Source organism: Oncorhynchus tshawytscha, linkage group LG15, assembly GCF_018296145.1.
Source record: "Oncorhynchus tshawytscha isolate Ot180627B linkage group LG15, Otsh_v2.0, whole genome shotgun sequence".
Taxonomy (NCBI): Eukaryota; Metazoa; Chordata; class Actinopteri; order Salmoniformes; family Salmonidae; genus Oncorhynchus; species Oncorhynchus tshawytscha.
In genome coordinates this window covers 35,034,270-35,057,230 of record NC_056443.1, presented here as the reverse complement: position 1 = coordinate 35,057,230, position 22,961 = coordinate 35,034,270, and the positions used below count along the sequence as shown (strand labels likewise).

General features: G+C 42.8%; 1 protein-coding gene across 4 annotated transcripts in view; it reads right to left on the bottom strand.

Annotated features, from left to right (window-relative positions):
• Window positions 1–22,961, bottom strand: part of elavl2 (ELAV like neuron-specific RNA binding protein 2) — a 51,955-nt gene that overhangs the window by 4,140 nt on the left and 24,854 nt on the right. For 3 of the 4 annotated variants that reach the window (XM_042298482.1, XM_024373898.2, XM_042298484.1), the window contains 5 exons: window positions 17,742–17,985; window positions 11,357–11,460; window positions 6,678–6,831; window positions 5,482–5,707; window positions 3,921–3,959 (listed from right to left, as the gene is read on the bottom strand). In XM_042298482.1, the coding sequence (XP_042154416.1) occupies window positions 3,921–3,959; window positions 5,482–5,707; window positions 6,678–6,831; window positions 11,357–11,460; window positions 17,742–17,985 (767 nt within the window). The remainder of the gene's footprint in view (window positions 1–3,920; window positions 3,960–5,481; window positions 5,708–6,677; window positions 6,832–11,356; window positions 11,461–17,741; window positions 17,986–22,961) is intronic. The other variant, XM_042298483.1, reaches the window with a different exon arrangement.

Sequence of the window (22,961 nt, the reverse complement as noted above, 5' to 3'; positions counted from 1 at the left end):
ACAGGTGGTAGATTATTCCTCTCCTAAACTCAAAGAAAAGAAACTTCCCTTTTTCAGGACCCTGTCTTTCAAAGATAATTTGTAAAAATTCAAATAACACTTTACAATGAAGATTTGTGAAGTTAAAACACTGTTTCCCTGCTTGTTCAATTAACCATAAACAATTAATGAACATGCACCTGTGGAACGGTCGTTAAGACACTAACAGTTTACAGAGGGTAGGCAATTAAGCTCACAGTTATGAACACTTAGGACACTAGAGGCCTTCCTACTGACTCTGAAAAACACCAACCAGAACAATTCCCTGCTCATCTGCGTGAACATGCCTTAGGCATGCTGCAGGGAGGCATGAGGACTGCAGATGTGGCCAAGGCAATAAATTGCCATGTCCGTACTGTGAAACACCCAAGATAGCACTACAGGGAGATAGACAGCTGATCGTCCTCGCAGTGGCAGGCCACGTGTAACAATACCTGCACAGGATCGGTACATCCGAACTTCACACCTGCGGGACAGATACAGGATGGCAACAACTGTCCAAGTTACACCAGGAACACACAATCCCTCCATCAGTGCTCAGCCTGTCCGCAATAGGCTGAGAGAGGCTGGACTGAGGGCTTATAGGCCTGTTGTAATGCAGGTCCTCACCAGACTTCACCGGCAACGTCGTCTATGGGCACAAAACCACCGTAGCTGGACCAGACAGGATTGGCAAAGGGTGCTCTTCTCTGACGAGTCGTGGTTTTGTCTCACCAGGGGTGATGGTCAGATTTGCGTTCATCGTTGAAGGAATGAGCGTTACACCTGGTACTCTGAAGCAGGATCGATTTGGAGGTGGAGGGTCCGTCATGGTGTGTCACAGCATCATCGGACTGAGCTTGTTGTCATTGCAGGCAATCTCAACTCTGTGCGTTACAGGGAAGACATCCTCCTCCCTCATGTGGTACCCTTCCTGCAGGCTCATCCTGACATGACCCACCAGCATGACAATATCACCAGCCATACTGCTTGTTCTGTGTGTGATTTCCTGCAAGACAGGAATGTCAGTGTTCTGCCGTGGCCAGCGAAGAGCCCAGATCTCAATCCCATTGAGCACGTCTGGGACGTGTTGGATCGGAGGGTGAGGGCTAGGGCCATTCCCCCCAGAAATATCAGCGAACTTGCAGGTGCCTTGGTAGAAGAGTGGGGTAACATCTCACAGCAAGAACTGGCAAATCTGGTGCAGTTCATGAGGAGATGCACAGCAGTACTTAATGCAGCTGGTGGCCACACCAGATACTGACTGTTACTTTTGATTTTGACCCCCACTTTGTTCAGGGACACATTATTCCATTTCTGTTACTCACATGTCTGTGGAACTTTTGAGTTTCTCTCAGTTGTTGAATCTTATGTTCATACAAATATTTACGTTAAGTTTGCTGAAAATAAACACAGTTGACAGTGAGAGGATATTTATTTTTTTGCTGAGTTTATAACTAGGCTCTGTACACGGTCTGACAGGTAAAATAATCCTCTCAAATTAGGCTCTGTATGCTGTGCGCGTGATAGATAAAAATGCATGACGATTAGCAAAAATACACACATCAATTTAACTTCACTAAATTATGCATATTAACCCAAAAGCAAAATGTATTTTCGGTGACAAACCGATTAAACCACCATAACCCTACTTTCTCATTGCCACTTGACCACCTTAAGGGGGAGAAGAAAAAAAAATGGGATACTTCCTAAATAGCACAAAACCAGGAAGGAAATCCCACCATAAGAAATTAGATTTCAGGTTACAAAGACAATAATGAAGTCTCCTGAAATCTCAGCTCATAGGTAATCGTGGTTTTGCAGTTTGAGAGAGAGAGAGAGAGAGAAAAAAAAAGCAAAGTGCACAGGAGAGCATGAATTATTTCCGCAGTTGTCAGATGAGATGAGCTGCTTCAGTTGTCCTCTCTGGGAACATGCATCATGACAGGTGTGCTCAGAGCATCACGGAACCAAGACACCAGCCCACGAGCAGTAAGAAATCACAAGTCTACCAGTGAAGGAAAAGGAGAGCCTTCAGAAGGCTTGAACTTCAATCAGACTTCTGGAAGAAAGGGGGGGGGTGAAATGAAGCGGAAACAAAATGCCAGATTGGAGTCAAGTTCCTGAGAGGCGGCTGACACTGCCGTCTCGGTTGTTTAAAAACGGGACACGATTGTCAATAATGGATCAAGGTAAGAGCGCGAGAGGTAGAGCGCGCGCAAGAGAGAAAGGCGGAGTGAGAGCGAGAGAGAAAGGAGGAGTGAGAGAGGCAGAAAGAGTGCCCGGCATTATAGGATCAGGTAGGCACTCACTGTCTGACATGTGACCCCTTCACTGGCATCTCTCCTGCCAGCATGAATCGCCCTCTGAACCCAGCAGCGTGTTCGCCCCTGACCGGCGGGTTGACCCGCAGTTCCCACGGTGATATCCGTGGGGCGAGTCGAATCCCGAAAAAAAAATAACTTTGAAAAACATCACGTTCTTGTGCAATTTCTATCTATAGGCTACATTAAAGTTTTTGTTTTCATTAGTGAAGTCTATCTGGTATTAGTGAGTGAGTCTGAGCTTTAGAGAATAACTGTACATGGGGCCCAGTAACCTACACACCAAATACTTTTGGGAACGAGGAAGAAAAAGGTTCATGTCCATCCACAGAGGTAAAAAAAAAGGACAACATCAACGTTTATTTCAATAAGAGAAAGCCTGTGGAATGGAGAGTTGAAAAGGAGGGAGGCTCAGAACAGTAATGTTTGGGGAAAGATTTTAAGGGGTAAAAGAGGATGATGGCGGTGCCTATTTTTATGTGTGATGATTGTGAGGCGCTATACGAATTTAACAATCAAGATGGGGGACTTCAAATAGGCCTACGGCACCTTAAGGGAACTGTAGCCTACTGTTCAGATGGGTTAAAATGGAAACTGATATCTGGACACTGACTGTAGGTCTATAAACTCTCACAGCCTTAATATTAACTCCTGCAGAATTTAACATTTTACACCAAATGTTGACTCTGGAACAGGAGTGGGAGACAAAGGTTTACTTCATTCAACATTTTGAATGTTTAGTTCATAAACATCTGTGTTGACGTGCAACCTTTATCGGCATCATAAAAGCTGATTGAAAAATACTAAAACACATAAAATATAAATCCAAGCCAAACTGAAATCTTATCAGAAACATGTTGGGTCATTTTCAAAAGCTTTCTATGACCTTACAACCAGTCAAACTGATGCCATTTTGGACATTTTGCACCAACATTATTTTGGTGGGTTTTTGTGCATTTTCTCCCCGGGCCCTAAACGTCTTTGTTCCGCGAAAGAAGCAGAGATCACAGAACTTTACAGATGTGAACTAGATTGAAGCATTCATTCTATCATTCTGGTGAGCAAGGGTTTATTTAGTCTTGCAGGGCAACATAATGACAAAAGAGAAGCTGCATGTATATCTAAATTAAAGTCAAGTTGACTAAATAGCTTTCCAAAAAAATACTGGAAGTTATACGCAGAAATATATCTAAAAATCAGGCCAACAAAATCCTGCATCCCCCTGTCAAAATCATCCCGCCATCCGACTGTAGCCTACAGAACATGTTCTATATTAGAGGGTTAGGGGTCGGGTACAGCCCTCGGATTGTCACATCCAGTCGGGTGGTTGAGGAACAAACAGCTGACCCACACTCCACTAACACACACAAACCCCCCCCAAAGCCCTCACACTGGGTTTACACAAAATGCCAGAATATTTGACCGACAACCTCAAAATTCTAGTCAGTATGGGGTTCAGGGAACAGCTGAAAAAAGGTCATGGAAAATGATCTAGGCCTCACCTTGGATGGAAAACACCCAATGTGTCCCAAAGAATTTCCTAATGCAAAACTGCAACTGTAGTAATAGATTAATTACCTCTTGACTCCATATGCCATGTTTAGCAGATTGTCCAACCTGAAATGAAAGTGGAGTTCAGTTGTAGCAAATACTACACAGTCTGCAGAACATTGATGAAGATCACCACATTCATAAAAGAGATACCCAATGAGCATGTGTTGTTTTCAGAGATCGTCTCTCATAATTGACTGGCTAACACGAGCTAAGCAATTTAACGCTCTGGGAACCCCCAGGGAAATTACATCCAAATGGCTTTGTTTACATTGTGTGGTATAGATGTACTAATGTTGATGTAAAAAAGGACAAGCGCATGCCATTATATGGTTTAACAAGAATAATGAAAAGAAATACAAAACCATTGCACTACAAAAGTGCAACACATGAAATATAAAAAAATATAATTTAAAAAGGGCCATTTAAAAAAAAATTGTCACTAGGGAAGATAAGTATTGTTAAAAGTCCCAGTGCAGTCAAATGTGATTTTCCTGTGTTTTATATACACAATTTCACACTATGAAGGACAGAATAATAATGTGGAAATCATCATAATGCCATTTTTGTGTTTGAAAAGACCACCTGGATTCTCTGCCCGTTTTGGTGGGATGGAGTTTTGGCTTTGCATAGTGACCAATCACCATGCAGTAAATGAGCTAAATGACCAATAAGAGAGTTCCAAACCTCAACCAATAACAACAAATGTTCTTTTTTGTCATCCCCACTCAGTCCTAGCTAAAAGGCTTTTTAAATTATTTATTTTATATCACTTTAATTGAAAACAAAAATTACAGTAAGGTACTTAAATAATTCCCCAGAAGTGGTTTGATAAGGCTGCATTGTCCCTTAAAATAAATATTCAGCTTTCATGATAGTTAGAATACACATTTCTTATACCAAGACTGACAAAAATGTGCATTTGGACAGCTCAATAAGAAGTCATTCAGCAGCAATAGGAAGGGTGGCAATACAAAACATAAGCTAATTAGTTTTTTTTGTTGCCTCTTTTCCTTGAGGTGTGGGGGGGTTCAAATAGTTAAGTGTTTTAATGACCAGAATACTAAAATCCCTCAGACCCACATTCAACAAGATTAGATATTTGCAACAGGAGGAGTACAAAGTAAAAATGTGAATAGCGTAATTATTTTTGAATAACTCTGGGATGTTTTGATAGTAAGTAAAACAGAATGTTATAGCGCCATGCAGTCTAGAGTATTTCAATGTAAAATGAGACAATTCAAATGAGGTTTTTAAAATGTTTTCCCCCTGAGGAATAAATGGATTTCATGTCATTGTAGGTAGGCTATTACTTGGCTCTAATCATAAACGCAGTAGGAGGGTTTGTTTTTGGTATACCCCTTTACCTGAAGTGCTGTGCCTGCTATGGTAGTTGGGTCTGTTTTTGGTATACCCCTTTACCTGACGCGCTGTGCCTGCGGTGGTAGGTGGGTCTGTTTTTGGTATACCCCTTTACCTGACGCGCTGTGCCTGCGGTGGTAGGTGGGTCTGTTTTTGGTATACCCCTTTACCTGACGCGCTGTGCCTGCGGTGGTAGGTGGGTCTGTTTTTGGTATACCCCTTTTACCTGAAGCGCTGTGCCTGCTGTGCGAGGGGTCCGGGGTACCTTCGATTGGGCGACTGGTACAGCTGGGAGAGCAGAGCCTGGCTCGTCTTCTGGCTGGGGTTGTTGGCGAACTTCACGGTGATGGGCTCTGTGGCGCCCGGTGGCTTCTGGCCATTCAGGCCCTTGATGGCTTCTTCTGCTTCGATTCGCCGGTCAAACCGGATAAAACCCACCCCTCTGGAGACACCTGGGAAACACAAACATCATGTTTAGACAGGTGGCAATATTGTGGCGCTCTCTTACTTGGTTAGCTACACGTCATATTAGTAAGCCTTGTCTGAGCCAGAACTGTGGAAAAAGAGACAACTTGACGTACAAGTACACCACCTGGACAGGACACGAGTGAAGACGCTAGTTGCCAGGACCGTGAATAAGAAACACTGCTAGTTTATTGCAAGACAATGTCAATATACTTGGGAAAATGTTTTTTTTAAAAGCTGTATAACAGACATTTGTGGTCGACCTGGGTCATCAAAACATCAAGCCTACAACTGCTATTAAAAAATGTAGTTATTTTTCAAAAATCAGCACAACAAATCCCATAAGGCAACGATATCATTTAGTCAATAAGCTAACTGATTGAACCCATCCGCAGACGAAGCATGAATAAGATTCCTTCTCCAAAACCCACTGTTGGCACACATCCTTACAAAAACCAAAAATTATAATTGTATTGGTAACAAAATTACATTTGGAAGCCTTGTCCCTAACCCTTGACTGAATATTATACATTTCTACAGCAGAGAGGTTCTGTTTATTAGTATTTCATAAGGAGAGTACAGATTCCATTTCCACATGGCAGTTTGGAAACGGAGTCGATAACATTTATATGATTTCAAGCCATGAAACGGGCATTACAGCTACACCTTCAGGGGCAATACGGAGCGAGGGCAGAGAGCGAGGGCAGAGAGCGAGGGCAGAAGGAAGTTGTAGAGTTAGAGGGAAGACGTACATACTATTAAATTACTACACTTCAATCTCTCTACTCTACAATCAATTTCGTATTTTATCCAGCTATGTACATTTATGAAAGGCTGCAGCAGTACCATGGAATATTAGGACCCAGCGGTTCCTCAGATTCATTCCTGAGGCCTGGCTGGGAGGGAGGGGGGGTACTGGGACAAAAAAAACAGAGCGAGTGGGGGCTTCCTACTCACCAGTCACTTGGTCCACCAGAATGCGTGAGGTAATGATTCGTCCGTACTGAGAGAAGAGCTGCTCTAGTTCTTTCTGAGTCATGGTTTTTGGTAAGCCACTGACGTACAAATTTGCATCTCTAATGGAGGCCGAGCTTGGACGAGCGTAGGACACCTAGAGTGGGAGCAATTACAAGAGACTGGCTAAGTGTCCTCTTCAATACACCAACCACAGACTGGTGTATTGAAGAGGACACTAACCAATGACATTTCACAGTGAAGAATACCACTAGTGCCCTTACAGAAAACAGTGACGACAGCCTTGAGACACTACCAGAAGTGGAGAAACACCCCCCGTGTTTATGTCTAACGAGTGCAGGGCCAATCAAAAGCATTGAATTCAATGATAAACATTCAGTGCTCTGAATAAATTGTTCTTTATTTGAAAAAAATAAAAATAAATCACATCTGACACAATTATGGGGAAATTCATATTCACGAGTCTCAATCTCCATGACGGTTTCTGGAATGTTCCAAACCCAAGGGAACAGAACCAGGGTGGGAGACATCAAGTGTTTTCTGCACTGATGAACAATTTCAGGTTCCAGGCTTAGTCTGGTTCCAGGCCTTTTTGTAAACAGTAGGCTTGTTTGATAGAAGTATTGTAGGATAATATTAAGTGGGCTTTTGCGTGAGGTTGTATTAGGGATGGGCAGGATTATTCAAATATCCAAAAGGGATGTTAGTATTTGATTACTTGATTGAGTTTATTTGTTAGACCCATATAACAAAAAAAACAAATTATTAAAATTGTATTATCCTTGTGACATCGTCTGTCACACACATATTACACCACAATATAGTGTATTGAAAGCAGGTGGTTCCCGAGTTGATTAAGCAATTAACATCCCATAATGCTTAGAGTCACTTATTCAAATGCTCTGTGGGCCATTATTTTGACTACCATGGGTATGCCCCCATAGGATGACAAAGCCACCATCCACAGGGCACGAGTGGTCTCTGAATGGTTTCCATGAGCATGAACACCATGTAAACCACATGACCATCTCAGTCACCAGATCTCAAACCAATTGAACATGTATGGGAGTTTCTGGAGCGACGCCTGAGACAGCGTTTTCCAACTTGGTTGTGTATGTTAGGGGTGAAGCCTCACATAGGGACCCTCTGGTCCAGAATCTGAAGGGGCGTAGGACCTAGGGGGGGGGAGAATCTGAAGGGGCGTAGGACCTAGGGGGGCAGGGAGAATCTGAAGGGGCGTAGGACCTAGGGGGGGAGAATCTGAAGGGGGAGGAAGGGGGGCAGGGAGAATCTGAAGGGGCGTAGGACCTAGGGGGGCAGGGAGAATCTGAAGGGGCGTAGGACCTAGGGGGGCAGGGAGAATCTGAAGGGGCGTAGGACCGAGGGGGGCAGGGAGAATCTGAAGGGGCGTAGAACCTAAGGGGGGGGCAGGGAGAATCTGAAGGGGCGTAGGACCGAGGGGGGCAGGGAGAATCTGAAGGAGCGTAGGACCGAGGGGGCAGGGAGAATCTGAAGGGGTGCCTGAAGAATAGAGTTCCAGACAGTTGTAGAATATATGTCAACTTGCATTGCGGCTGTTCTGGTGGCCCAAACGCCCAATTTAAATTTAAAAAAACATGTTGGGGGTTTCCTTATTTATGGCGGTTACCTGTACTATGACATGCTTACTTTAATAAAAACAAGTTGACCATCAGGGGGTGGGGGGCAGCGATGCACTAACTTCAAAATAGCAATTATAGGCTCACACTCATCCATCCAAGTTCTTCTGTACACAACCTGTAGGTGTGTTTCGCCTGAACACTGGGACCAAAACTAACTGCTCCAGGTTAGCCAGAAGAGTGTGTCTGTGTTAGATTGTGTTTTTGAAAAACACATCCATGTAATAGAAACAAGGATACCAGATAGTCCACTAGACATGAAGATCAATAGAAAACACAAGGATACCAGATGGTCCACTAGACATGAAGATCAATAGAAAACACAAGGATACCAGATGGTCCACTAGACATGAAGATCAATAGAAAACACAAGGATACCAGATGGTCCACTAGACATGAAGATCAATAGAAACCACAAGGATACCAGATAGTCCACTAGACATGAAGATCAATAGAAAACACACCTCAAGTCACATCATCTGAGGATACCAATCCCCTTCTACGCAGGGCACATACACACAGAGTGAGAGTTTAAGCGTGGGGACAGTGTTGAGCAGTGTGGGTTGCTGCCTCGTGGCTGCCCGCAGGTCTGTGTGATCTGGACAGTTTACCACGGCCCTATTTCATTAGGTGTCAAACCTGCTAAACGGTCCTCTGCCAAAACCAGCTTTGCAATCTGGCCCAATGGATTTGATCAATAAAAGTCACTCACTCCAATTACAAATCCCCCCTTCACACTGCATTTGATGCCAATACAAAGTACCTTCTACTGGCTCATGTTTTATGCTTTTTTGCACTTCTGAAAGAGCAGCTGGAGAATTGTGTGTGATACATCTCTATATCTCTCTCTCTCACTTTCGGTGTATGTGGACAACCCTTCCAAATAGTGTATTCTGCTGTTTTCAGCCACACCCCGTTACTGACCGATGTATAGAATCGAGCACAGCCACGCAATCTCCATAGACAAACACTGGCAGTAGAATGGGCCTTACTGAAGAGCTCAGTGACTTTCAATATGGCACCGTCATTAGGATGCCACCTTTCCAACATGTCAGTTCGTCAAATTTCTGCCCTGCTGGAGCTGCCCCGGTAAACTGTAAGTGGTGTGATTGTGAAGTTAAAAACTGCCTCTGGAAGCAACATCAGCACAAGAACTGTTCGTCGGGAGCTTCATTTTACTTTTTTTTTTTTTAATTTTAAAAGAGTCGGTTAAGAATAAATTATTTTTTATTATTACAATGACGGCCCAGGAACAGTGAGTTAACTGCCTTGTTCAGGGGCAGAAGGACAGGTGAAACCTTTGGGTTACTGGCCCAGAGCTCTTTCTTCATGAAATAGGTTTCCATGTCCGAGCAGCAGCACACAAGCCTAAGATCACCACAAACTCGCCGCCATTGAACTCTGGATCAGTGGAAACACATTCTCTGGAATGATAATCACGCCTCAACATCTGGCAGTCCGACAGACGAATCTGGGTTTGGCAGAGGCCAGGAGAACGCTAGCTGCCCCAATGCATAGTACCAACTGTAAAGTTAGGTGGAGGAGGAATAATGGTCTGGGGCTGTTTTCATGGTTCGGGCCTCTTATTTACAGTGAAGGGAAATCTTAACGCTACAGCATACAATGACATTCTAGACAATTCTGTGCTTTGTGGCAACAGTTTGGGGAAGGCCCTTTCCTGTTTCAGCATGACAATGCCCCAGTGCATAAAGAGGAAGTCCATACAGAAATGGTTTGTCAAGATCGGTGTGGAAGAACTTGACTGGCCTGCAGAGAGCCCTGACCTCAACCCCATCAAACACCTTTGGGATGAATTGGAACGCCGACTGCGAGCCAGGACTAATCACCACCAACATCAGTGCCCAACCTCACTAATGCTCGTTGCTGAATAGAAGCAAGTCCCCGCAGCAAATGATCCCAACATCTATTGGAAAGCCTTCCCAGCAGAGTAGAGGCTGTTATTGCAGCAAAGGGGGGCAACTCCATATTAATGCCAGTGTGCTAATTTCAGAGTAGGGACAAGTATTCAAAATAATTTCACCATTCAAACAATAAAAATATGGATATCGAGTTAGCATCAAGTTACAATGGAACCTCTGACTAACGCGCGCAACTAGCCTAGTGGTTAGAGCGTTGGACGAGTAACCGGAAGGTTGCAAGATCGAATCCCCGAGCCGACAAGGTAAAAAAAAAAATCTGTTGTTCAGAGGGCTGTCATTGAAAATAAGAAATTGTTAAAGGACTTGCCTAGTTAAATAAAGGCTATTTACTTAACATCCCTATGTAGATTTGAATAAATGTGCCCATTCCTATTTAAGAGGTTTGGGGGGGGGGGTTTAGAGACGCAGAACACGTTTTCACAAGCAGCCATTTTCTCCCTGTCTTGGATCAGTGTATGTACCGTGGAAAATCACATCCAATAAAAATCAGCCCCAGTGTTCACAGGTCCTGACGCACTGCATGAAGCAAATGAGTTTCTCCAGCACATCAATACCGGCTCTGCCACACGAATACCAATAAGAGAGCCACCTCCCTGTACCGGCATCATACACAGGCGCTCGGGCACACTACAGCAGCACATGCAACCATAGAAACAGCTCTGCTCTACATATTACAGGCTCCCTCTCCTTGGTTCACAATGACTCTACTTAATACCAAACAGGAAGTTAGAACATTTGGACAGCACACAATTACCGTGCAATGGTCCTTTTTTTGCAACTGGATACTAAGCGTATGGAAATGGCTTAGAATAACAGAATAGAACATTAGAATATAACAGAGATTCCAAGAACACAGGATGAGATGTTACTATCCTTTGTGCAAGCACTTCCAAGAGTTAATAACATAATAGAACATAGTTCTATTCTAAAGTAACATAATAGAACATTAGGATAACAGAATAGAACAATAAGAATAAAGTTACCAGGTTAAAATTCCATCATAGTGGACAATTGGATGAAGAATCCCATGCGATACTTGAGGGATCGGTGGGTGTTTGCTTACCTTAATGGTTTTGGTCTGTAGTCTCAGGCCATTTAATGTGTTAATGGCTTTCTCTGCATCTTTCGGGTCCACGTAATTCACAAATCCATAACCTAGGCTCTGCCCTGCAATCAGAAAACAAAACCAATTAGAATTACTAAAGTTAAACTGTGGGCAGATCAGGTCTGTCTTTTATTTAACTAGGCAAGTCACAAAATTGTTATTTACATGACGGCCTACCGGGGAAAAGTGGGTAACTGCCTTGTTCAGAATGACAGATTTTTACCTTGTCAGCTAGGGGATTAGATCCAGCAACCTTTCGGTTACTGTGCCAACGCTCTAACCACAAGGCTACCTGCCACCCCACCCACACACAACAATGCATTAAGACTGGAACTGTTGTACATCTATCTACTTTAAAAGAGCCTATGATGAACTTGAAGTCTCAAAATGGTTCTGAGCTTAAAGTCACACAAAAAAAACCTCCAGATTCCCGACTTTGAATACCACAGATTTAGAAGGTGTTTGGAAGTGGAAAATGTCACCGAGTCTGTTGAACACAGAGGAAAACAAGTCCTGGAGGCCTCCCATTCTCATAACTTGACTTTACATAATGCACATCTTTGGCCTCATTTCTCTTCATGTTCTGTTTGAACTGGCTGGTGATTTAGAGTCTCCCATGGCCCAGTGTATTTAGCTTAAGCCGTATGCTGCTCGTGCTAGCTACCTCAGATGCTGGGTAAATCACGAGACGTCCCTCCCCCTTCTAGCTTACAGCCCTGTACGTCCCTCCCCCTTCTAGCTTACAGCCCAGCGTCCCTCCCCCTTCTAGCTTACAGTCCTGTACGTCCCTCCCCCTTCTAGCTTACAGCCCTGTACGTCCCTCCCCCTTCCTTACAGCCCAGCCCTGTACAGTCCCTCCCCTTCTAGCCCTTACAGTCCCTCCCCCCTGCTTACAGTCCCTCCCCCTTCTAGCTTACAGCCCAGCCCTGTACGTCCCTCCCCCTTCTAACTTACAGCCCTGTACGTCCCTCCCCCTTCTAGCTTACAGCCCTGTACGTCCCGCCCCCTTCTAGCTTACAGCCCTGTCCCTCCCCCCTTCTAACTTACAGCCCCGTCCCCCCCTTCTAGCTTACAGCCCTGTACGTCCCGCCCCCTTCTAGCTTACAGCCCTGTACGTCCCGCCCCCTTCTAGCTTACAGCCCTGTACCCTGGATATCTACAATAGAGGACATCCCATGTCTTTCAATAACAATGGATTCAACCACAGGATATTCTAAAAAAATAAAAATAAAATCAATCCACATGCCAACTGGCAACATTTGAAACAGCTATTAAGGGCTAGGCTCAGAATCTTGGCCCATCTTGACAAAAGGTCGTGAAGTCACCAATTGCCGGAAGATTCCTCTGCTTCGAAGTGAGTCATCTGACACAGACGAGCGCCGAGGTTCAACGTGTTCCCCTCTATCATATATTTCCAAAATCTACAATAGATTTGACACCCACTCCTTATGGGCACACTGTCAATTCAATTTCCTCCACCCACTCCATTTAGTCTGCAATTCCACCAGTGGTCAAGTTCACAAGCAACTTCAAAATATATGAATAAATATAGATAAATAAATTAAGATATGGAAACCTAATATGAGATTAGATTGAAATATTGGGGGGGGAATTTCATAATCCCATGGTAGCACCCAAAAATGACCCTTTAAACTAAATGCACAAAACGTACACATGTAATGCTTCAATGTGGGGTGCAGATTCAACAAAAAGGGTGGCTTTCTACAGGCCTCTCTTCAGTCTGTCATTCTACATGCTATAAAACCATTTTTTTTTATAGATTCACTCCCATTCTGGCTCAATGTGGACCATCACCGTGAGTCAGTGCTTGCACGGGTTCCTCAACTGCTATAAAGAACAGTTGATAAACTCAAATTCACCTTGCATAAAATCGGGGAACGCTATAGCCAGGAGAAACACAGTGAGCCTTTGAAATGAGCTGGTGAGATGACACTTCCATTTGAGCCTGGAGGGCAAACAAATCCTGACTGGATTCTGCTATGTTGAGAAAACTACAGAGCTTCTTATGGATAGTCCCTTTGTTCTGATTAGGCAGATGTTTGAGGAGCCCATACTCTAATTGGTTCCCCAGACATTGCAGGCAATCCAGTCAAAACAGGGAGATTGCACTAGAGGACATACAGGTTAATCTCTCAGGATGTCTGGTGATTACTCAACATCTGAGGTAGCTAGCACGAGACACTTCCTGTTGTTCACACTCGTCTGAAGATTTAAAAAAAAAAAAAAAATCCATACCCAACAGCTAAAAGCTTACCAACGCAGGCAATCACACCTAGTCCAAACCATCATAACAGTCCTTAGCCACCTCATAGTTACATTGTTTAAAGACAGTTGTCAGATTAACAATTCAGACGTATTCCAGACATGTTCCACTAATGATCTTGTCTGTCAAAAGTAACACACCACTCAAGATTGATCCGTTTGTTTAGAAGACTACCAAGAGAATAAAAGAAAAAGGCTTCAATGTAAATATCGTAACTTAAGATTGAATCCTATTCTATTATTAGAGCCGGGACATTGCCAGTATTGCAATTTGTTTCATGGCAAAAAAAAATAAAAAATGCTGCTGTATGTATAAATAGTGTGATTATAGCTTGGATGACAATGTTTCCAACATTAAGGCCGATTTCCGAAAGAAGTTAAAACCAGTGTTTTTTTCCCCCCTTGCCACAACAAGAATGAGTATTGCGTCGCTAGTATCGTCCCGACCCCCCTATCCATTATGCATTCATACGGTTTCCATACGCATCTCTCATTGGGAGAAAAGGCCTAATCCAGACATCATCCCGCGTGACAGTCTAAATAGTATAGCCAGTTTACATGCAAATGCATCACCTTTTCAAAATGGAACAAGCAGAATGACACGAAGCACAGTAATTTCACAGGTTGTTAGCCTCGCTGCGTATTGTGTATAATTATGGAGAGTGGCTTTTTTTTCCCCCCCAGAGAGAAATGGGTATCCCTCATTAGAGACAGAGCACAGTGTAGTACCGGGCATGCAGGGACATGGATGCATTTAGCTCAAAAACACAGAGCATTATATTTTTAGACTTGGAACACACCATTATGAGGTGGAGTTATGGAGAAGCACAGGAGCCTAACCAGGAGACCGTCTTTCTTTTGAAAGCTTCTCAGCTATATGGAAGCATGGTAAAATATTCAGCACCATTCATATTTTAGAAGGGAGAGGGTTGTTCGTGTACAGGTAAGGCCTATTTAATGAAGACGGGCTACACCGGGAATAGATCAACGTCATTGACAATCACCTACAGCTCTATTTCAATGTGACTAGTATTACTAGAGATGTTGGTTGTGTTTTCCAAACCACTCCATGTAAAAAACAATATATAATTTTTTATTTTTTTACTTCTCTCATTCAATTGATTCATGAGCTGGAGACTTTATTCTAGGGTATGAATATCGTCAACAACCTGTCTAGACAATATAAGGCTACAGTAGTAACTCGTGCTGCGCTTCCAAATGTATAGGTGTCCCCATAATATTTTGAGGCAGTGTGATCATTACTTTAGTGAGCCACAGTAGACCCCCCCGCCCCCCCGTGAGGTGCTGAACAGCTTGAGATGCGTTATTAGGAAGTGAACTTGCCATTTCCAAAAAGTTTACCTCAGTGGGGAAAACTGGGATTTTTATTGCCATTTAATTAAAACTGATGGATTTGGAGATGTTTACTTTCTGTTCATTGGCATAAAACTCGCTGTGAAACTTGATAAAATAATGTAGGTAATTCATATGAACTATATGCACAGCACTTTATCAAAATCAGTTGTTTTCTTGCTCAAACAGCAACAGCATCGGTCAAAGGAACGTCTGGTAAAACACAGGCCTGTTGCACAGGGCTAGTATTAAATCAGAGGACCTTGGAGTTTACCAAAATAAATAAATAAAACCACTCGCCCGCCATATTAAAAAAATAACCGACAAGGCAGGTACACACACGGGACAAAAATTTACAAACGTATGAATGTTTGCTCAAATATATGTTGCACGCAGAAAATTTGTTGTGCTGAGCGAGAACTTGAATATTGTAAAAAAAAAACTCTGCAACTTCCAGTGCTCATTTACTGTGAACACGGAGGCTGTACCAGTTATGTTAGGAGCCTGTTTGGCCACTGTTAAAACTACGGCTATATTAATAATGTAGGCCTACCATCAAAAACAAAATGGGGGAAAGCATGCCATTACATTTTACCAGCTGTTCTGTCAGTCAGCATACAGACTATTGGCTAATATATTGAACACCACATTGGCTATGTACATTCCATGAGACTTTTGGAAAAAAACATGCACCTGTTTATCCACTTGTCCTTTATACACAGTGAAATATATATATATTTTTTTAATGTAAATTTTACCCTTTTTTCCTCCTGAATTTCATGGTATCCAATTGTTAGTAATTACTATCTTGTCTCATCGCTACAACTCCCATACGGGCTTGGGAGAGACGAAGGTTGAAAGTCATGCGTCCTCCGAAACACAACCCAACCAAGCCGCACTGCTTCTTAACACAGCCCGCATCCAACCCGGAAGCCAGCCGCACCAATGTGTCGGAGGAAACACCGTGCACCTGGCAACCTTGGTTAGCGTGCACTGCACCTGGCCCGCCACAGGAGTCGCTGGTGCGCGATGGGACAAGGATATCCCTACCGGCCAAACCCTCCCCAACCCGGACGACGCTAGGCCAATTGTGCGTCGCCCCACGGACCTCCCGGTCGCGGCCGGCTGCGACAGAGCTTGGGCTCGAACCCAGAGTCTCTGGTGGCACAGCTAGTGCTGCGATGCAGTGCCCTAGACCACCGCGACACCTGGGAGGCGTGTGACTGAATGTTTGATGCAAGAAACGACTTTAACAAATAAAGAATCATAATTCCCATAATATTATTACAGAAGACGAATTATACTACCCTCTTCCTATTGGCTAATTCAAGCCCATTAAACTACAACACCCCTTTAAGACAAAGAAACAAAAAGCTTGCTTTTCAAATACGTATAGAAATGCACACATTTTGTGCTCTTGTAGGAAGCCCAATTGCTGACTATAAAATATCTATAACTGGGGAAATAACTCACTAACTAGCACAGAATATGAACAAAAAAATGTGCACACGTGGCTACAGTATATGCAGGGGGTCTTATGATCTTCAGAGTCTACCAACGGTATAAGGCAACGCACTACACTGAGGCACAGTAAATGTTTCAGGTTCAAACGCAAATGAAAACAGATACAATTCTCACTATAGCTACAGACTCACTACCAAGTCCCTGTGTGAGAATTATAACCAGCAGAGATGTCTAGGTAACCTTAATACACTGAGCAGTCACGGTCCAGCAACGTCAGCCTCATCTGGGGTCTCAAACTCTTTCCATGGAAGGTCTAGTGTCTCGCTGTTTTTTTTTTACCTTCAATTAAGACCTAGTCACCCAGGTGAGGGGAGTTCCTAACTAATCATTGACCTTAATTCAATCAAGTACAAGGGAGGATCAAAAACAGGCAGACACTCTTCCCTCAGTGGAATGAGTTTGACACGTGATCTAGTCATGTCCGAGACGTCATGTCAATGTGTGGTTATGCCTTTCGCTTGAGCTCCGCAGCGTTTCCCCTTCCTTCACACAGCCACGGCTCTAAAAATTGTGATATTTTAGATTTCCACCTAGATAAGACATTCAAACAAATACAGGTGTAGTGAAAAATGTCACCTCAGGTAAAAATTTCTGGACAAAAATCCTGTGTAATGTTAAGCCTAGGAAGTAGTCGTTTTCCATTAAAAAGGAAAACTAATGTTTCATGTCCAGATACCCAAAGGGGTGCCCCCCCTTTGGCATAATGGATGACAGGAGCAAGCCATCTTAAAAGAACAAGTTAAACCAGTGATATTTAACAATTTTTTTTTTTTTTTAAATCAGTCCTTTCTCGAGTAAGTCAATCTCAGGTTTGCTGCTGGGTAAGTTTCATAATGGCTTTCACTTAGAGATGCCATCTAATTATAACATTTTGCTCAGAGACTTATCGCCTCACTAAATATAATCTTTAAAAAGCAAGATCCATGCTTTAATTGGGGATAAAAAGCACAACGCTCCATAATTCACGACACTGGAGAATAAAATGGCATCACGTTAGCGAGGGGGGGGGGGTGTATGCAAGAGAGACAAATGCCCATGACATCATCCACCCATAAACCACCACATGGCTGTTGTCTCAACTGATATACCCCCCCAAAAAAAAAAAAAAAAAATTAACATTTACAACTTTAAAAGAAAACAATTGAGCACCTGTTAACAATCCAATGGCATCTGCATACCTTACCTGTTATTTTGTCTCGAACTAATTTACAGGACTCAATTTCCCCGATGCTCCCAAACAAACTCTTGAGCTCTTCTTGGGTCATGTTCTGAGGCAGGTAGTTTACTATCAAGTTAGTTTTACTGTCCTCCATGCTCCCCGACTCTACCGGAGATGAGCAGTTGTTTGAGATTGTTGAGGGACCGTTGCTCGTGTTGTTGCAAGTGGGCCCATTGGACAGCTGTGTTTCCATGGCTGCAATTACCTGCTAAAAGAGACAGAAAAATACAAACTACTTCAAAAACATTAATTACTTCTACATACACTTTTTTGATATTAATGAATTTGTAAATAAAACTTGGAAAGCATTTTAAATTCTAAAATGCATTTACCTCTAGGGTAGGGGGCAGCATTCAGAATTTTGGATGAAAAGCATGCCCAAATTAAACAGCCTGCTACTCGGGCCCAGAAGATATGATATGCATATAACTGGTAGATTTGGATAGAAAACACTAAAGTTTCCAAAACTGTTATAATAGTGTCTGTGAGTATAACATAACTGATTTAGCAGGCGAAAACCTGAGAAAAATCCATTCAGGAAGTTTGTTTTTGTAGTTTTCTATTCAATGCCATTACAGTATCCATTGACATAGGACTCAATTTGCAGTTCCTATGCCTTCCACTAGACCACTTCTTATAAATGAGGGAGTAAGACCAGTCTGAACGAGTGGACCAGAGTTCTCAGGCGCATGTGCATTTCTTGTTTACCTTTTATATTGACGACGTTATTGTCCGGTTGAAATATTATAGATCATTTAGGCAAAAAAAAAACAACCTGAGGATTGAATAAACATCGTTTGACATGTTTCTATGAACTTCACAATTTGGAGTTTTTGCCTGCGTTCGAGCCTGTGGATTACTGAAGAAAACACGCTAACAAAAACTGAGGTTATATTATATATATATATATATATATATATATATATAGAGACTTCATCGAACAAAAGGAAGATTGAATAAATGAATATCTTCTGATTAACACCATATGAAGATCAAAGGCAAGGGATTAATTTTCTCTATTTCTGAGTTTTGTAACCCTTCTGCTTGGCTAGTTACTGTTTGTAATAATTTGTCAACCTGGGCTATGTTCTGCTTTTGCCGAAAAGCATTTTATAAATATGACACTGGTTGGTTGAACAAGAAGTTAATCTTTAAACCTATGTAAAATATGTTTTGTTTTCTGAATTTTTATAAATGAGCATTTCTGTAATTGAATTTGGCAATTTTCTGCAACCTCAGTGGATATTGGCCAGATGGGACGCTAGCGTCCCACATACCCTAGAGGTTAACCCCAGTATTTGAAAACTGTAAAATACAATTTTGGTAAACTTTCAAAAATAACCCTTAAAATACTCAAATAAAAACACTTGTATATTTAAATGCGCAGAGAAATAAAATAAAAAAAGGTATATTAAATACCAGATACTCAAATACACATGTATTTGAAGCCAGCTAATGTTAATAAATCCAACAGCAAGCTGACAAATTGGATAGTTAAAGGATGCTCTTCACATGGAGGATTGCATTCAAACTGAAGCCATATCACTCTTATAGCCTCACTTTTGGGAAGAGTAAAGTTGGACCTGAACTGTAAAAATCAGAATACAATTACATAAACACCCATTTATAAAAAGGCTATTGAACACTATGATAGTTATCACAGAGTACAAGGTTATTACTATTAGGCCTAAATAACTTAAAACCTGAAAACACATCCATCCCAGATCCGTGTGTTACAGGCATAGGCTATTGTATCCCCATTATATCATTCGGTGGCTGCGGTTCCAGAGTATTTGGAACTAAAGAAAGATCTCTGTGCAGGATATACAAAAAAAAATAAAAATAGGGGAGTGGATCAGAAATTTGATCACCATTTGCAACACATTTTCACAGAGCTGATATGGCTATTGATCATGGCCTGTGGAATGCTGTCCAACTCTTCAATGGCTGTGTGAAGTTGCTGGATATCGGCGGAAACTGGAACACGCTGTCGTACACGTCGATCCAGAGCATCCCAAACATGCTCAATGGGTTACATTTAGCTCACTGAAGAACTGGGACATTGTCAGCTTCCAGGAAGTGTGTACAGATCCTTGCGACATGGGGGGCCGTGCATCATCATGCTGAAACATGAGGTGATGGTGGCAGATGAAGGTCATGACGATGGGCCTCAAGATCTCGTCACGGTACCTTTTTGCGCAAAACATTTGAGAGAAATAAGTTTTGTGCATCTGGAAAATTTCTGGGCTCTTATTTCTGCTCATGAAACCAACACTTTACATGTTGCATTTATATTTGTTCTCATTACACACAAAAGTTTGGCGTCACTTAGAAATGTCCTCGTTTCTCAAAGAAAAGCACTTATGGTCCATTAAAATAACATCAAAAATACAGTGTAGACGTTGTTCATGTTGTAAATGATTATTGTAGCTGGAAACTGGATTTTTAAATGGAATATCTACATAGGTGCACAGAGGCCCATTATCAGCAACCATCACTCCTGTGTTCCAATTGCATGTTGTTAGCTAATCCAAGTTTATCATTTCAAAAAGGCTAATTGAGAATTAGAAAACCCTTTTGCAATTATGCTAGCACAGCTGAAAACTGTTGTGCTAATTAAAGAAGCAATAACACTGGCCTTCTTCAGACTAGTTGAGTATCTGGAGCGTCAGCATTTGTGGGTTCAATTGCAGGCTCAAAATGGCCAGAAACAAAGAACTTTCTTCTGAAACGCATCAGTCTATTCTTGTTCTGAGAAATGAAAGCTATTCCATGTGCGAAATTGCCAAGAAACTAAAGATCTCATACAAACGCTGTGTACTACTCCCTTCACAAAATAGTGCAAACTGGCTCTAACCTGAGAGAGTGGGAGGACCCGATGCACAACTGAGCAAGAGGACAAGTGCATTCGAGTGTCTAGTTTGAGACAGACGCCTCACAAGTCCTCAACTGGCAGCTTCATTAAATAGTACCCGCAAAACATCAGTCTCAATGTCAACAGTGAAGAGGCAGCTCCGCGATGCTGGCCTCAGTTGTGCACCGGGGCCTCCCACTCCTCTTTCTACTCAGGTTAGAGCCAATTTGCGCTGTTCTGTGGAGGGAGTAGTACACAGCGTTGTACGAGATCTCTAGTTTCTTCCAAAAACGAGGACATTGCTAAGTAACACACTTTTGAACGGTAGTTATTTTTTGTATTTATTTCTGAACAGCTTTTTAAAAAATGGTGGTGATTTGAATGAACAATCATATACACTCCTCAAAAAATAAAAGGGAACACTTAAACAACAATGTAACTCCAAGTCAATCACACTTCTGTGAAATCAAACTGTCCACTTAGGAAGCAACACTGATTGACAATACATTTCACATGCTGTTGTGCAAATGGAATAGACAACAGTTGGAAATTATAGGCAATTAGCAAGACACCACCAATAAAGGAGTGGTTCTGGGGACCACAGACCACTTCTCAGTTCCTATGCTTCCTGGCTGATGTTTGTCACTTAAATGCTGGCGGTGCTTTCACTCTAGTGGTAGCATGAGACGGAGTCTACAACCTACACAAGTGGCTCAGGTAGAGCAGCTCATCCAGGATGGCACATCTTGCCACAGCTCGCATTGAAGGTTTGCTGTGTCTGTCAGCGTAGTGTCCAGAGCATGGAGGCACTACCAGGAGACAGGCCAGTACATCAGGAGACGTGGAGGAGGCCGTAGGAGGGCAACAACCCAGCAGCAGGACCGCTACCTCCGCATTTGTGCAAAGAGGAGTAGAAGGAGCACTGCCAGAGCCCTGCAAAATGACCTCCAGCATGTGTCTGCTCAAAACGGTCAGAAACAGACTCCATGAGGGTGGTATGAGTGCCCGACGTCCACAGGTGGGGGGTTGTGCTTACAGCCCAACACCGTGCAGGATGTTTGGCATTTGCCAGAGACCACCAAGAATGGCAAATTCGCCACTGGCGCCCTGTGCTCTTCACAGATGAAAGCAGGTTCATCTGTGAGAGTCTGCCACAGAGTCTGGAGACGCTGTGGAGAACATTCTGCTGCCTGCAACATCCTCCAGCATGACCGGTTTGGCAGTGGGTCAGTCATGGTGTGGGGTGGCATTTCTTTGGGGGGCCGCACAGCCCTCCATGTGCTCGCCAGAGGTAGACTGTCTGACATTATGTACAGAGGTGAGATCCTCAGACCCCTTGTGAGACCATATGATGGTGCGGTTGGCCCTGGGTTCCTCCTAATGCAAGAATGCTAGACCTCATGTGGCTGGAGTGTGTCATCAGTTCCTGCAAGAGGAAGGCATTGATGCTATGGACTGGCCCGCCCGTTCCCCAGACCTGAATCCAATTGAGCACATCATGTCTCGCTCCATCCATCAACGCCACGTTGCACCACAGACTGTCCAGGAGTTGGCGTAGGCTTTAGTCCAGGTCTGGGAGGAGATCCCTCAGGAGACCATCCGCCACCTCATCAGGAGCATGCCCAGGCGTTGTAGGGAGGTTATACAGGCACGTGGAGGCCACACACACTACTGAGCCTCATTTTGACTTGTTTTAAGGACATTACGTCAAAGTTGGATCAGCCTATAGTGTGGTTTTCCACTTTAATTTTGTGTGACTCCAAATCCAGACCTCCATGGGTTGATAAATTTGATTTCCATTGATAATTTGTGTGATTTTGTTGTCAGCACATTCAACTATGTAAAGAAAAAAGTATTTAATAAGAATATTTCATTCAGATCTAGGATGTGTTATTTTAGTGTTCTTTATTTTTTTGAGCAGTGTACGTATATGATTGTTCATTCAAATCACCACCAGGTTTTTCAGCTTTTCAGAAAGCTGAGGTAGGCTTAGGGTACATCATGTCGATCAAATGGGTTGAGGGTTCAGAAGGAGGGCGAGAACAAAGCATAGTGAAAAACTTGAATGTGTAAAATAACACACGCAAAAGGTGATTTGGATCCTTAGTTCTGAGAAGTAAGTTTCCAGAAGGGCAAAAACTATTTGTGCCCTCTGCCTAGGGCCTATATAAATTTAACTTCTAAGACCATAGCAGAGGTTAAATAAACTGTCAGGATGCTGCAGCAATGTGTAATTTCCCTTCGTGTAACAGGGATGGGACCTTAAAGGACCATGAAAAGTGCAATGTGTTACTGTAATCAAGTTATCAACTTCCTGGTTCCATAATTAC